The sequence below is a fragment of the Bemisia tabaci genome, chromosome 6 (genome assembly GCF_918797505.1).
Source record: "Bemisia tabaci chromosome 6, PGI_BMITA_v3".
Taxonomy (NCBI): Eukaryota; Metazoa; Arthropoda; class Insecta; order Hemiptera; family Aleyrodidae; genus Bemisia; species Bemisia tabaci.
Window position 1 is genome coordinate 52,641,718 of NC_092798.1, and position 16,241 is coordinate 52,657,958.

The 16,241-nt window shown below is 41.8% G+C and overlaps 1 protein-coding gene across 1 annotated transcript in view; it reads right to left on the reverse strand.

The window, feature by feature from the left end:
- Positions 1 to 16,241, reverse strand: part of bi (T-box transcription factor bifid) — a 151,993-nt gene that overhangs the window by 19,260 nt on the left and 116,492 nt on the right. The window contains 1 exon segment of the mRNA XM_019058588.2: positions 352 to 498. Coding sequence (XP_018914133.2) covers positions 352 to 498 — 147 coding nt within the window.

Consider the following 16,241-nt stretch of genomic DNA (forward strand, 5'->3'; position numbering starts at 1 on the left):
TTAAACTCAATTGAAATGCACAGTTCTTTGTAGAGTGCTATAGTTAAAATGAATTCAGCTACCAAAGCAACGGTGTGACTACAAACAAAAAGAGTTGTCATTTTTCAAGTATCAAATAAGAAGCAATTAGCCATGTAAAATGGAACTTTCAAACCAATTTTTTACTAAAATTTCTCTTAAATGAAGATATGCATAATAAAAGATTTTAAATAGGAGTATTAAAAAATGACAATAAATGATTTTTGCGTCATAAATTGAACTATCATTTTGACATCCTCTCTGGAATCAGAAGTAAAAAATGCACATAAAAGTAATTCGTTAAGCTATTTCAAAAAGGAAGCATTTACATACTTTTTCGTTTTGGTAAGCGGTGACTGCTATGAACTCCGTCTCTTTGAAGACATACGTCCGGAACGTTGAATAAGGTAATTTGAGAATATCATTTGCTCGTACCAAATGAAACCTAGGTTGATATTTGTGCATTGAATTGAGAATAGTCTGAAACAAAACGAAAATAAAACTTAAGGTTAGATATATGCGGAATTGTGTGGACCGACATGGTAATACAACAGCTTTGGTTTTTTATGCAGAACCTAACATTTTGAACAGGTTTAATCCAGAATTGATCATGATTTTGTCATTCTTGTAGAAATCATATATATTCTGTAGAAAAAAGAAGAAGAAAATCTAATTCTACACATAACTTATGAAAATCAAAGCTCTTACATCAGCAGAGAGTAATCGTGCTCTATCAGATCATGACATGGTCACCCGAGCTTGAAACCCGAGGTAAGTAGAAATCGCATAACTGCACATTAAAACCCTATGTTGATCAGCGATTTTTCTTGGGACGGCAGAGATGCCCATAGATGGCCATCGCACTGATGACGATTCTGGATGGTCTGCGGGTGGAATGAATCCAAATACTTTTGGTGACATTGCCAAATAACGCTGCCATTGCGTATTTTTCAGTAGAAAAACGGACGATCATCCAGAAAAAGCGACAACCCTGCCATGTGGTGCGGTGTCGTTTTGGCATCGGATATGAGACACCGTTGCTAAATTTACCCAAATCAGTGGTGAAAGCAATCGGAATGTAGGGAATTTTTGCGGGATTACGGCAACAACGATACCCGTTATCTGTCCAGCCTCGCGCCGTACCTTTAATTGATACCGGTGCATTGTAATTGCGAAATATTTGCAAAAAGTATCGTCTCGCGAATTTCGCTATTTTCCTCGGTTTTTTTTTTCTTCTTTTTTGATGGACGTCCAGCGTGGAGTGCGCGACGTTGACGGCCGTCGAGGCGCCAGTTGTGGCGGTTGTGGGATGCCTTGCAAGTGCGGATCGCGATCGCCTGCCGCCCGCTTGTTGCGAGCGAAACCAATGAGCACGAGAGGAATTCCGAGCGAAATTAAAGGATTTGAAATAAGGGCATTATCTGATCGATCTAATGCCCACAGACAATATATTTCACAGACCCAGTACTGATATCTTTCCTAACGTGTAAAAGTTACTTTTGACGAGATTCGCACGCTCAGATTCGGCTAACGGCTGCGATAGGATTGCGCGAATGCCCCCTTTCTTACCTTTTTGCAGACGCATAAGATTGCTTGAATTTCCGACTCTATATTTTCGTTCGTTCTATTTTCTTTTATTAATGTAATCAAAACAAGTTTAAATATCAGCCGATTTTCTGAATCAATTCAATGAGGATACATATATTTCTTTTAATTATGATAAAATCTGGAGCAGAAAGTGAAGAATGATGACACGCACTCCTACAATCTTGCAGGCGCTAATTATGCGCCAGCAAGAAAATCAGTTTGCGTGAAATCACGCAAACTGATGACTAACCGCGCTGCGTCTGGCGCAATGCGAGAAGTATGCATGTCGTCTTGTAGGCGCTAAGATGGGCCGCACTGTTCCGACTGTTCTACTCCGACCGCACTGTTTAGCGCAATGCGTGAAGTATTCCAAAAGTCTTGCAGGCGCTAATATACGTTTAACGCCGGCCACGCTGTGTTCGGGGCGATTATTCGAACTCGTGTTAGAATAATTGCGACATCGAATTATAGAGGCCGAAAATATAAGGGCCATGTTGTATTTTGACGCCGTATGTGCATTCCGACGTTGTCTTGTTTTCCAAACTTCTACCTTAAATATAAACTTCATTTTAAATTCGTGCGATCCTTGTGCCTTTTTCGCGCTATCCTCATATATTTTCTTAGACCTTTCGCGCAATCCTGGATAACCGCGGCTAACGATGACTGATGACGAAGAAGTCGAGCAATAATTCGTCGATTCCCTCTCAAAAGAGCGTAACTTCATTCCAATGTTGCCAAATTTCCCCTCGTAAATTTTATTTCTACCAGGAGAATCTTGAGAATTTTTTACCGAATATTATACGGATTTCTTTTCTGAATCATTGCAATAATCAGCCAAATTTTGGACAACAATTGCGTCGATAATTATCATAAGAAAGCGAATGGTTCGCGCACATTTTGCAACCTTACAGTGGAGTTATGTTTCTTCGTCTGGGACACGACGAATTGGTTCAGCAATCCGAATCCCTTTTATAAAAAACTCGCTTAGTAGATCGCTCAGTCTGACTTCACGAGTCATCAGGCGAATTTTATTTGATATTTTGCTCAACAAGTTTTTCATGAATCATCATTCGACGAAAAGCAACATTGACCTCCGAATTGGACTTCAAACGGGGTGAAAAAATCGCTGGGGAAAAGCGTAGGGCGAAAATCGGCGAAGGGGTAGAAAGCTCCCCGGCGGAGCTTACGATGCTGGGATATTGCCGGTTGGCATGCCAGTACAATTAAGTAAATGTTGTGCGGAGCCGGTAATGACTATCATTACGCGCGGCAACTAATCCGCAGAACATGGGCACATCACACGACGACACGACGAGCCAGACCCAAGACGACAGAATAAAAGTCACCGGGGCCGGTGCGACATTTCCCATTTTGACATCATCATTAACAGGAGCATAACACGGCTCTCGCCGCGCGCCCAACACGCATAACCCGCAAATGTGGGTGTGCGGTCGTACACTGTCGTGCTAAAAAAACGCCTTAAGCGCCTAAAAGTTGTCAGATTTCTCCCGATCAAATATTCATTTTCGGGAAAAAGGGATCAATACTTTTCTAGGTGTCTCAGTTCCCGTGTATCAAATTGGACTACACTAAGCTATATAGCACTAATACTTCAGGGTCGTTTCAGAAATAACGCGTGTGCTCTAAAAGGACACATGCAGATAGGTGCTTCATCTAATTCTTCGTTACCTCCCACTTCTACCCCTCCTCCTTTTTTTAATTGCGTTATTTATTTTTCCTCTTCATATTATTCTCGTTTCCTCTCTTTCTACCTCTTCTGTGAATGGTTCTCTTTTTCCCTCTAGTTCTCCATCGTACTTCTCTTCCTCTTCTCCTTATTCTTCTTCTTTTTCCTACTTCCCCATAAGTTCCATAATTTTCTTTTTTTCCATCCTTTTCTTTCTTCATTGTCCTTTCTATTACTGCTTTGCCTTCCAATTCGTTTGTCTCATCGTTATTCTTGTCAATTTCTTTCGCTTCTTGTTCCCTTTTTCCCTCCACTTTAATATTTTCTATCAGGATAGATACTTTAAAGGATGAACCAAAAATATTAGTTAATTATTGCAAAATGTAGTCCAGTTGTGAATTAAATCCTCTGAGCAATTTACAAAAAAGATGTACATAATGCTTCCAAGAGAATGGTATAATTTGAAGCGGAAATGGCAACGCGGGAATGCTCATACGGCGTTTACTCGCGCGAGCGTCCGGCACTCGCAGGCGACAGACGGTTTCATTACGGCCAAATTACGGTCCTCCAACAAATTGCAGTGCTCACAATTTTCCCGTCGGCAGCGGAGGATTTTAATGGTCGCGAAACCGCAGGAGTCGTCTCCTTCCCGACCCCCCGAACCCCCACCCCCTTATCGTGGCCTCATCTCCCCGCTCCGATCGCGCTTAGATCTTGGCGACGAGTTTTATACTCCCCCACCCCCCTCCCACTACTCTTAGCCAGGTGATAAAACCTCGCGTTGGAACCGAGATTCAAAATCAGCGATTCAACAAATCGATTGACAACCCGCTGACAAGTGGGCGCGATTTTTATGTGCGCTTCGTGGCTTTTTCGGCGGCTCGGTTCGTGTCGATGTCGCCTCGCTGTGGTGTCGCTATTCAACGCCAAAATGTTTCCTCGAATGCCATCACTTGGTTGTGTTCATGTTTAAAATTTTAACCGTCCGAACTGCGATCGCATGCATGAATGGGGCCGAGAGGTGAACTCCGCACCGTCCGCCTTCAAATTGCCGTGTAGGCCAAAAACCTACCGCGGAGCTCGAATAGTTGCTTCCTCGGGCCTGGATGTCGCATAGTTCGCCTTCAAACTATCGTATAGACCAAAAACCTACCGCGGAGCTCGAATAGTTGCTTCCTGGAGCCTGGATTTCTAGAACGGATATACAACGCAGCATTCCCTGTTAATGAACGACTTTTGCAAGCTTTGAAGTATGTGAAACACCTCGTAAAAGGAAAAACAAATGTGCGAAAACTTTGAAGTCCAGTCGCACATGGATTACACAAAGTAACTTAACGACTGAAGGATCTAAGTAACCATGTCCATGTCCAAACATTTTTAGGATATACGTGTATAGCTAAATCTCCCCGATTAAAACGAGACTTAATTTTATAGAAAGGAGCGTATGTCTTGGCTCCTTCTTTTTGATAAAGTATTCGTACCAACCGCAAACTAAAAATATTTTTCGAAGAAAAGAAAATCGAACGTAATTAACCTTTCCAATTCTGATTGCCGATTTTTTCGTGCAAAAACGTACATAGTTGAGCAAAATTAAACGAGACTGCATTACGTAAAAAGAGGCTAAATTTCTTTCGGCTCGTTTTGGAAACAAAACAACACGTGTGCCATTGATTTTACTAAAAAGATAAGCGTTTTTCGGATGTGGCAGACACCGCGCCTCGTAAAATGTAGTTCAACTGCTGGAGACAAAAAACTTTCAATGAAAGGTGACATTTGAGATGGTGTCAATGAAATCAGAGCGTCCGACCGGAGGTATCGTTGTTTGTCGGAGCGCGTCGCAAAAACGGCGAGAAGAATGACTCAGGTGGAAAATTCAAGGTACGAAAAAATAATAATCAAACCAAATCAGACGAAACACTTATCATAATTAAAGAATAAAGAATTGAAAAAAGAATGAAAGGAACCGCATCAATTTGCATCTGATTAGGCGCGGTGTTCGATGAATCCGGTAATTCTCTGAAACAACGGGGCGTTCTCGCTGCTGCCGGATTTCACAAATTTCCACTTTCAGACAAGGCACCTTTTACATCCGAAAGAATTGGAATTATTTGGGGGACGGGAGGTCGTGCCTCGACCCCCTGATAAGTCTTTTTATAAGAAATCCCTAAACAGTTCATGACTTTCGCATTGTCGGAAAGGTCAGTTTTCGTTTTCTTCTAAGTTCTAGATCCCTCCTGCAAGTTCAGCAAGATCTGTGATAGGTCTCTGGCCTATGCCAAAATTTGAAGGCGAACGCTACGGCATTTCCTGCTCAGCACCTTTAATATTATATGTTCGTCTTATTCGTAAATGATATCGTCTTCCCTCAAATCCAGCCGGCCTGATTTTAAGTGATTTGTGTTCTTTTCACAACATTTGTACTATGATCGTGATTCATATCTTAATTTCATCGGATGGAAATCTTTTTTGGTTTAAGGTTTCTACTCTGTATTTTTTTGTGCTACACTGAAAATCAGCGTTTGTGGAGCTGTTAATTATTTATAGTAGATCATTTAAAGAAGTCCTAACTAATTGTTATAATATTTTGAAACAGACTCATTTTTTTAATATTCCAATTAATATGAACGGGGATTTATTTTCATTTAATTTTCTGTTTTGTCTTTGAATCGGGTCTAATTATTTCTTTGAGAGAATAAATATAACAAATGTTTTCAAAAATTGTAATTTTATTTAGTAAACTTTAAACTAAAATTTTGTTTTAATCTTCATACAAAATTATTTTTTAGGTTTTACATTTGTTTTCAAACTAATTTTAAAGAAGATCTTTTTTTATTTTTTAAATGCATCCGGAATGCAGCTGCATTCCGGATGCGTTAAGGGGTGGGAAGGAGGGAGGGACGGACTGAGAAACTGAAAAAAGTACGTTACGTAACGGTAAATATTAAATAAACTTACATATATATGGATCCTTGAAATTTAAAGCAATAAGGTCCATCACCCGGAATATCAATTCGATTTACAGAGAAAGAGGCAAAAGCAACAGCACTATTATAATTTCTGATATGCTTTATGAAATTTGGAGAATATAAAAATAATGATTTCAAATCGGTATTTGTCCGAATACTCGTTAAAGAAATTAAGCCATTTTGGCAGCAGTTATTAAAATGACCATTGGACATGTCACCCTGAAAATGGCGAGCATCACAATGATGACAAATTATATTCATTGAACCGACTGAAAATTTGGTAACAAAATTTTCATCAAAGTTCTGATCATCAATTTTATACTTCCGAAATGAAGAAATGAAACTTTGATTTTCTATACTAATAACAGAGTTAAGTTCTTGCTTCACTAAACGAACATGCGAAGAATTCTGGAAAACGCGACCACGTTTTGGAGGACGACCGCCTCGGTCATTGAAAATTTCACTCATAACAACTGTTAAATTTAAAATTAAAATTAGTAAAAATTATTATTATTTTAACAAAATCATAACTGAAAAGTTCAATTTTTAAATTAAAAAAAATAAATCAGAAGAAAAAGGATGAAATGAAAATGGAAATTAATAATAAACATATTTATACACATTGAAAAGAAACAGCGTGAAAAGTTCTGATCGGAAATGAGAAAAAAAACTAAAATTAAGTATATAGAGAAAAGCTGTCGTTATAAGAGAAATATTAACGTTTTAAGCAAAATCTACTGTGAGGAGCAGTAAAGGGACTTTGAGGGCTCCCGAGGGCGCAAAGAGCCCTTACAGCTACGCAAGGTAGATGCGTCAGTCCGACCCTGCCTAAAGGGCGCAAAAAAGGGAGGAACATGATCTGCCCCTGTCATCGATATGAGAAAAAACTGAGTAATTGCGTGGCGTTTTGGCAGCCATGGCTTGAAATCTAAATATCTGGAAGGTTTTAACACCTCGAGCTGGGCTCTTGACGCCTGGATGAGGGGATTAAAATACGCGCTGCGTCTTAGTGGCGAGTCTGTCGCCTAAAACCAAGAAACCTGTCCGTGATCTTTGCCCAGCCGGGTGTCCTGCCTTGTTTAGGAGTTGTACAGCTAATTATCCTCGGACTTAGTTCAATACGGGCGTTGATAAGGGTACACCCGCCCCCTTAATTCCTTTTTTTTGTAATAAGAGTCTCATCGCATTTTCACGCTTCGCCGAGTTGATTTTCTTCAGCTCAAACGACAAAGCGAAACTCATTACATTCGGATGAAACGACGGACGAAACATTTTTTTAAAAAAAATAAATAAAATAAAATGAGAAAATGAAGAAAATGTTTTAGAGATTAATTTGTCTCCCATTACTCATTCCCTCCCCTCCGGTTTATCCGTCTTTAAATATGTCTCTTAGGCAAGTGAGATTTTCGAGTTAAATGCATGCCAGCGCTTATGGTCACTCAGCGCAAAAATTTGACCTCTAAGTCATTGTGCCTTTACAATTGCCTCTCTTACGGTATTGCTGAGAAAAGGCAAATGTCATAAAAAAACTGCAGTTTCTCATCGCGCTGAGGCAACATTCGCGGAGGAAAATTCTGTCACTATATATTCCTGGTCGTGATGCACTGAAAGAAAACTTTCGATCAAACGAAATATAGCATGATGTTTAATGGCGCCAATTTTTGACTCCCGTCATTGAACTTGCAAACTGAGCGAAATTGCAGACCGAGAGTTTGGTGGCATAAACCGAAATTGCGATTACACAAAGTACGGTTAATAAAGGACACACATCACTTTGGTCCATACGAACATGCTCCAATACCAGTATGGAATCGTTAAATTTCATAATAAATTTTCATGGCGACGCGATGATTCCCTTGGTTTATTTTCTAGCTATAAACCTTGACCGCAAGGCGACAGAGAAATCCATCTTGGGCCGGACCGGTGAAAAAGAGGGCAGCTCGCTCCTTTATCAGAGGATGAGATCGGGCGTGTTTTTTGATCGAGTTTTTTGGGCTTTGACGCGGCGGAACGCGCTCCGCTCGCGCTTGCTTCTGTGCGCGACCGCGAGCAAGTCCTGGCGTTGCGTTGCGCGCGACCAGAGACAAAGAGATGCTACCCATCGATAGGCCCATGCCCCGGTTTTTACGATCGTTTTCCGTTTACTCGCCGCGGATAAAACTCACACCACTCACCGAAACCGGGTGAACACATTCTTTAACACCTGGTAAAAAACCAACTTTTATTGGAATTCCGGGCTCTTAACAGGAGCCCAGCTACCATAAACTCCTGCTACACTAGCTTTTTAATAATCCCTCACATTAACTCTTTAGTTTGTTTTCTCCCCCTCCCCCGGCGGGGCTCAGATTTTCAGATAATTAGGTGCCTCTTGGAGTAAATGTGTCCTAACTTAATGAGATCAATTGGAGTGTTAGATTTATTTTTAGTCGTAACCGGGCGCGGACGGCGAGGAGACGGATTTCGGGGCCCGAGATGATAATCTGCCTTTATAATGAGTCAGTATTATTAAACTCACTCCGCCGTTGAGCACGCTGCGTCTTAACGCTCGCTGAGTTCTCTTTACGTGTAAACGCTTCGACAGAATGTGTTGCGTTTAAGAGCCAGCGGACACCCGACCGACGTGCTCATGCCCAGATTGGTGAGAAGCTCCAAATCGTGAAAAAACAAAACCACATGCTTTGTTTCCCTCATTTCGCTTCACTCGGTGCACGTTTTGACCATTACTTTCACTGCTAATCCAACGAAATGTATAGTCATCGCTAAAAACATTATACGGAAGTTATAATCATAATTAGACGAATGTATGCTAAAAGGAACTATGAGCGAAAGGTTTGCGTGCAACAGTTCATTTCACAGTATGTTGGAGTTTTTTGCCAAAGTGCGTTAAAAAAGCTCATATGAGCACAGTTTTCCCTCAAAGAGATATGATGTTTGGTGCAACACTAGTTACGTCCATTCAGGAAGGCAACTGCAGACGCGTTTCGGCCTTGTTGGGCCAATGTGTATTGAGATTTTCAGCTTTATGCTGAATTTTCAACGCACGTTGGCAAAAAACTCCAACATGCTGTCTTACGACCCGTGCATCCACCGCAATCAGTTTGTGTGGTAGTTCATTTTAGCATAAATATGTCCCATTGTCAGATGAAGAGATTTTGAAAATTTGTGTGACTTTTTGTGCCCCGTCGACGAATTTTGGAACAGGATCATTATTTTCATGATTTGTTTTTAATTACTCTAAATTGAACAAAACGTGAATGGAGAAACAAAGCTAGCATCAAAATCTCTTAGTGGAGTTGAGCATATTTTAGTGCAAGGCGAGATTTGTAGACAGCACGAGACACACATAGTAAAATGAGTAACTATCTGCAGCAAGAAGGGCAAGTAAAAATGTCTTTGGACATATTTAAATCAAAAGGAACTATTTGTATCTCAATAGTGGCTTACATCCCATCATGAATGTATTCTCATGGATGTGTGGATAAACCCAGATGTCTATTAGAATAGTTCTTTTGACTTTAAATAAATCCAACGAAGCATGCATACAACTTTTTCCCTCAGCACTCCAGATTCAGGTGCAGTGGTAATTCTATCAGGTTGGGAACGCTGTTTATCATCTCTCAAGTCCATTGTGATTATAGATTCCAGGCGGAGGAACCGTATTAATTATCGATTGTTATACATATATATTTAAATTGAGCCTTTCCAATGTTGCCAAATTTTGAGAATAGCCTCTACATTGCCGGAGGATGGCAACGTGGAGTGATCTGGAGTCTTAGGTCGGGAGCGGGGAGCGATTGTGCGATTGTCTCAGCGGAGGCCAGTGCGGACTGATTAGAGCCGCTAATTCGCCATTAAGGAATCGCCGATTAGCGATTGTCGATGGCCGATTTTGTAATTGGCGGCGGGCGAGTCAAAAGGCGACCTCCGGCCGACAGCACGACCGCCGCCGACCACACGCATTAGTCCCCGCTCCAAATGCACATTGCACTCGCACACTTGACAATGCACATGCAAAGATCTCGCCGCTTCACCGAGCTCCCAGCTTCATTTCAACTTTGGCTCACGCCTTCTCCCGACCTCGCCAACGACTCGCTCAAAAGCTCCCGTTTTCTGACTCAAAATTCAAAGCCAATAAAATTCACACCAAGGGGAGTACAGTTACATTTTTCTATTCAAATTTTGAGGTGGGCGAGAAAATATTTTTGTGCCGAGCCGATCCCCATTTTGACAAGTTTTTTCCGACAACTTAATGGCAGCATAGATCAGAGCATTGCCAGTTCTCGCCCCGCACCGTGTCGCGCCTTCAATTTTGCAGATGCAACACGGACATCCATCAAGTGCGAATAGTTGTATCTCTGCGCCGCGTCATTTCCCCTGCTCTGATTCCATTTTGTGTTCGTTTCCGTTTGTCTTATTTGTAATTATGTTTCAAGGACTACATGTAAAAGATTTGAGATACGTATTTGGGCCTCGTTTTGTAAATTTTCTCCCGAATCTAAGGGACACTTAGGGGTAACTTTACTTGAAAAGAAATTTTTATAAAGTCAGTATTTTAATCACGATAATGTATCAGGTTGGCTGAATCTTAATTCAGCAGCGAGTTCCGGAGACTTTCTCCTGTTTTTCTTCTTCCACAAGGTATGCTATTTTATTCTTCGGAGCACCCTAATATCCATACCGATTCAACTCTTAGAAACAAAATTTGCTCGAATGTGTCGTAAATTCACTGGCTGTGATTGTTTCAGTGCCGCGGTTAAAACCGCTCTCTCACACATAACACGCATAGCCTAATGAGATGATGTGTTAAAGCTCAAAGCACGAAAATCACAGTGCTCGACGGTCGACAGCTGGGGAAACACCGAGAGGTATAAATTCGCGATAAACAAGATTATGAGCCGTTAAGTTGGTAGCCGCAGACGCGGGGGCGTGCCCGAAATGTCCGCGCTGAGAGCTCCCCCCCCTCCCTTCACCGGTCGCGAGGGATGGATTCGGAGGAACGCGGTGCGACGTGGCGAGGGTGGGAGGAAAAAGGGGTTGTCCGCGATAAATGCATGCCCAAGACGCGACCCGCTGTGCGCTACTGGACAGAGTTGCCGTCCTACTTTTTCCTGCAATCCGTCCTTCACAGGAGGACAAAGCTCAGAAGTGCCGATTTTGCTATTTCGAGAAATACGTGTTTGAAGGCTCGAAATTACATGGATCCTTGGGGCGGAAAGAAATTTCAAACTGACATTTTGATGCTTAAAAATGGGAATTTGGGAGCAAATTTCTCACAGAAGATGCATTATGACTAGCGTTCCTTGAGGTCATTAATATCTTAATTTTTTCAAAAAGTGCACTTATGCGACTTGTTCTTCAAGCCTCTTAAATACACTTATCTCTAAGTCAGTAAAAAATTGCGAGATTTACCGGCAAAACTAATCATATTAAAAATTAACTTCTTAAAAATGAATGAAATACGAATAAATGATGAATCAAATATATTTTTTCGAGGCATCCTTCAGACTCATTAATCTTGTGTTTTTTGTCTTTGCGATATCAAAAGATCTACGGGGCCCATTTCCAAGATTTTTTGTCTATATTCAAATAATAGTTTTTGAACTACCTGCTATCTGAAAAAGTTTGGATTATGATCCATTTCTATCTCTCTTTTTTTCTTTCTTTTTCTTGCCTTAATGCAACTCTCTGTGGGCGCAGTGCTGCTGTTAAAGTTTGGGCCACATAGCAACCAGAGAATCGCTTCAGTTTTTTATATTCTACAAGATGAATCCCTTCATTTTTCTGAGAATCAAGACAACTAGTTTTACGTAAAATAAAAGAAAATTGTTTATTTTTGCTGTTTAAATTAGTTTTGTAAATCTTGTCATGGGCTGCGGAGAATCAAGCATATTTTATTTTCAATGTAAAATCTGGATTCCTCCTCAATTAAAAAGCAGACGTGGACGAAAAAAACTGAAAATTAATAATCCGAAAATATGGCAACCCTGCCTCCCCCAGTCTTACGTCAGCGAAATTTTCACACCGCTGATTGAGGCCCACCCCTTCGGAGTTCACCCCTTCCCCCGGCACCAGGCTCAAATTCACTACCCGACCACACTTCTTTTTTTAACTCTGCCTCGGCGCTGCGCGAGTGAGATCCGCCCTTCAATTTACGGGCGAACACGCCACGCGGAATTAGTTTTTTTGTTTGATCATTCGTCAGCCCTGACTTCGATCCCGTCCCTATCCCTTCGACGCACGCGGAAGCTGTCCCTACGCGCGCCGAAACCTCTAATTTTCGCGGGGATAGATAGATATAATCCCTCCCTCAAGACCACATTAATACAGCAGATAGACAAAGTTGTGCAAGCTGCTCATGAATTACGTTACACTAAAATTCGAGGTCTCAAATAATGATTTTTTACCGATTGATCAATTGATTTCTTCATTCATTAATCGGTTTATTACTTGAATGAATTAATGACTTTAAGACTGATTCAAGATGAAGTTTTTTGGCTGATTTAGAACGAATGTAATTCCCACGAATAAAGAACCGGTTGTTACGCACATTCTTACTTCGCCTTCAATTTTCGAGGTAGGCCAGAATACATCCTCCAAGCAGCAATAGTTGTTTCGGTATTTTAGGATTTATTTTAACGTTGTCCACGAGTCTTTCCTTGCAGAAAGTTATATTTTTCCATTTAAATTTCTGTTCATAAATTATGACTGACGAATTTTTGAAAAATTTTCTATGCATCTGTTCCGTGTATCCGGAAAACATCGCCATTACTGACTGCTCGTTTTTTGGGAAAGTTGCGCTACGTCCTAACGATTACGTTGACGTCGCATTTAATCCGTTCTTCAGAAAGCGATCATCCCTTAACTATGTGCTATGGGGAAATTAGACGTTTACTCACGAAGCTTGAAGAATGATTGCTACCGATCATCTAGAATCAATAATGATATGCACAACTGGGTGATCCATGAATGAAAACATAAGTGTCTAAAAAGACGGCTAGAGATGCTGACACGTGAGTGGCTGCGGTATCATCACTTCATTACGGGCCGGAGCCGCCCATAACGTCGCTTCTCTGACGTAAGGGCATATCTCGATTGCCACTTGAGCCCTGTTGCCCATATAACTCCATACTATCCGGGACTCATTTGAAAGAGGAGATAGGGCCTTACGTCAGAAGAGGGACGATAAATCGGAACTCCGGTTGGGATCTCGGGCTCGACTCCGGTGTGGGTTTTTCTGATTACAGGTTTTTCACACGACGAAGCGACGATCTTTGGCCCCGGGCTCTCCGGGCTCTGCCCCGTCCGGGTCCGGCCATCACCGGCCACGGCCACCGGGCAAATACCGCTCAGCGCAGGTGAAAACAGCCCCAACCGCCTTGTTGAACGACTGAGTTCCATTTATTTGATTTTCAACCGGCGCGCTGTGCAAAAAGAGATTCTCAGAATAAAAACGCTAAAATTCACGTAATTAAGAGAGCCGGTCAACTTGAAAAAGATAGAAAAAATACAAACTAATTGCGAATGCAGCTAGTTTTGCACTGAAAAAAAAAGATGGAAAATTTTGCTCGAATAGGCCTCACTCTTTGTGGTGACATTTTTGGCTTCACACTAAATTTTATGGCACGTTCGTAAAATCATACCAAAATTTTGTCGAAATAACTCATACGTCAAAACGCAATCCATGTATGCTTGAAAAAAGAAATAAAAAAAAAAATATAATTTTTCATGCATTTTCTATTCATTAATTTCATTGCACGCTATGACCACATTTGTTCCGCAAATCAAATTCTGCAAAAGAGCATCGAAATTCCCCACGATTTCACATTTCAGGGTCGGCATTGTTTTTAGTTGCTAAGTTCTAAATTTTTCGATTGACTGAAATACAGGGTATTTCAAAACATTAGGGTAGAATGTTCATAGAACAATGCAGAGAATTAGAACATTTTCTGACTTTGCCTAGACTTTTAAAAGTTTCTGACTCAGAAAATTATTGGTGATTAAAAAAGAAATTCTAACATCAGAAGCATGTTTGATATAAAAATGCTTTCCACGAGACTTCAGCGTGAAATTAAAGCTAAGCCGACGAGACTATTGTTGCAATCAGAGCCTTTCACCAAACCAAATAAATTTAAGGTTCGACGACTTTTCCTGCCTTTCCCATAACTTCTTACTCTAGAAAAACAGTTCATAGTAGAAACTTACTCTCCGACGATTTCACGGAAGAAAATTGCCGAAATTTTCCGAGCAGTTTGGCTGAGGCGGGCGCCGAAGTATAATGTCGAGAGAAAGAGAGAGAGAGTGCGAGGGGGGGGGGGGAGCGAAAGAAGTTAGAGGCAGCGGTGGCCACCTCGGAGGATTATCCCTCGATGAGGTGGAAAAAAACTGGGGAAGGAGGGAAAGAAAGGCGAGTTCTCATACAGATTGTTTCTTACCTCTTTTTTTAAGGAGCTTCTCCCTCTGAAACGAGATAATGATGCGCTAATGGATACTGTATCTACAAAATGCGTGCGGTCTACCATAAAATGGATTGTTATTACCACCTTGTTAAGTGCTACCAGTTTCTTGAGTCTTCCTCGGGAGCCCCTCGCATCGCATCGGGGGCCCGGGTCCGCTTATCAAATCCGACCATTATCACGGCCCGCGGCTACTGGCCTCTTAGCCCCCCCCCCCACACTACATCCCCCTGCCCCCTCCCCCCCTTCACAGCCTCCTCGATTCCCTCTCGGAAGCCACGGTCTCCCTCTGCAACTGATAGTTTGACCTAATCCATTACATCTTAATTAAAACGGACTCGTTCGCAGCTTCCAAGTTGCCCTCCCGATCCGGCCGAGTGTCTGTGATGCTAGGTTGTTCCGGGCGAAAGCTCCCGAAAGCTCCTCGGTGTGAGATACGCTAGGAAGAGAAAGATAGTCGCAAAGAGAGTATACGATCTTTCCCGAGAACCCGAACATTTCTGGCGAAAGTTTTGCAAAAACAAGTGGTGCTAAGTCCACATCATTTCATTTTTTCTCTCTCTCTCTCTCATTCAAGTAGACTATTGTTATCTTTGTGAGCAGAAATTTCAAATTTTCCGCCATCAATGATAAAAAAACATTATAATCTTGGTTTGGAGTTTAGATCAGTTGATCCCGTTGCTTGAATCGTATTTCAGGTAAAATTTTGAAGAAAAGACATACAGGTTTTCGGCTACTCGTAATGCGAAAACAAGAGTTGAGCTTTTAGCCGACTTTACAAAAATAATATGCAATAATTGCAACTCAGGCCATGTCCACCATGTTAAGGTAAAAATGTAAATAGTATACATCCTCTTGTACATTGTTTTTTTTTATTAAAACATGGCCTGAGTCGCAATTATTGCATATATTTTTATAAAGTCGGCTAAAAGCTCAACTTTTGTTTTGTCTTGCGATTGTCCCCTGGAAAAGTTTCAACAAGTGGGAGAATGGTGAAATTAGTAGGTTGTGGTAGTGGTGGATTGGGAAAGCGGAGTTGGATTACAAATTGGAGTGGGGCTGAGGGTAATAAATTGTGAGTTGTGGGAAAAGCAGGGAGCCGTGAGCTGGGAGGCGCCAGGCGGAATGTCAAAGAGACCGCGGGAAGCGCCAGCGCCAGCCGCCAGCCGCCAGCGTGCCACCAGTGCCAGCAGTGCCAGCGTGGCGTGGGCCTTTGTCACGGGCAAGTTGGACCCCGACTCCGGGAGCCGTGCTCCTCCTGGTGTCCTCATCCAGGGACAAAGACCCGCTACTGTTCCCGGCTCCCGCTCAGCACCCAACAGTAATTACACTTCGTAGATCCAGCATCCACCGCGACACTGCCACTGCCGCCGCGCCGTGTCGCGAGCCAGGAGCCTCCCAAGTTGCCAATTTTCAAACTCCAGCTTCCTAGCATAATCCGCTAGACCAATATTAATCGTCCAGTCGAAATTTACACAAAATCACCTTCTTTCCGAATACACTGAAATAAATAACATGCTCTTTTAGCAC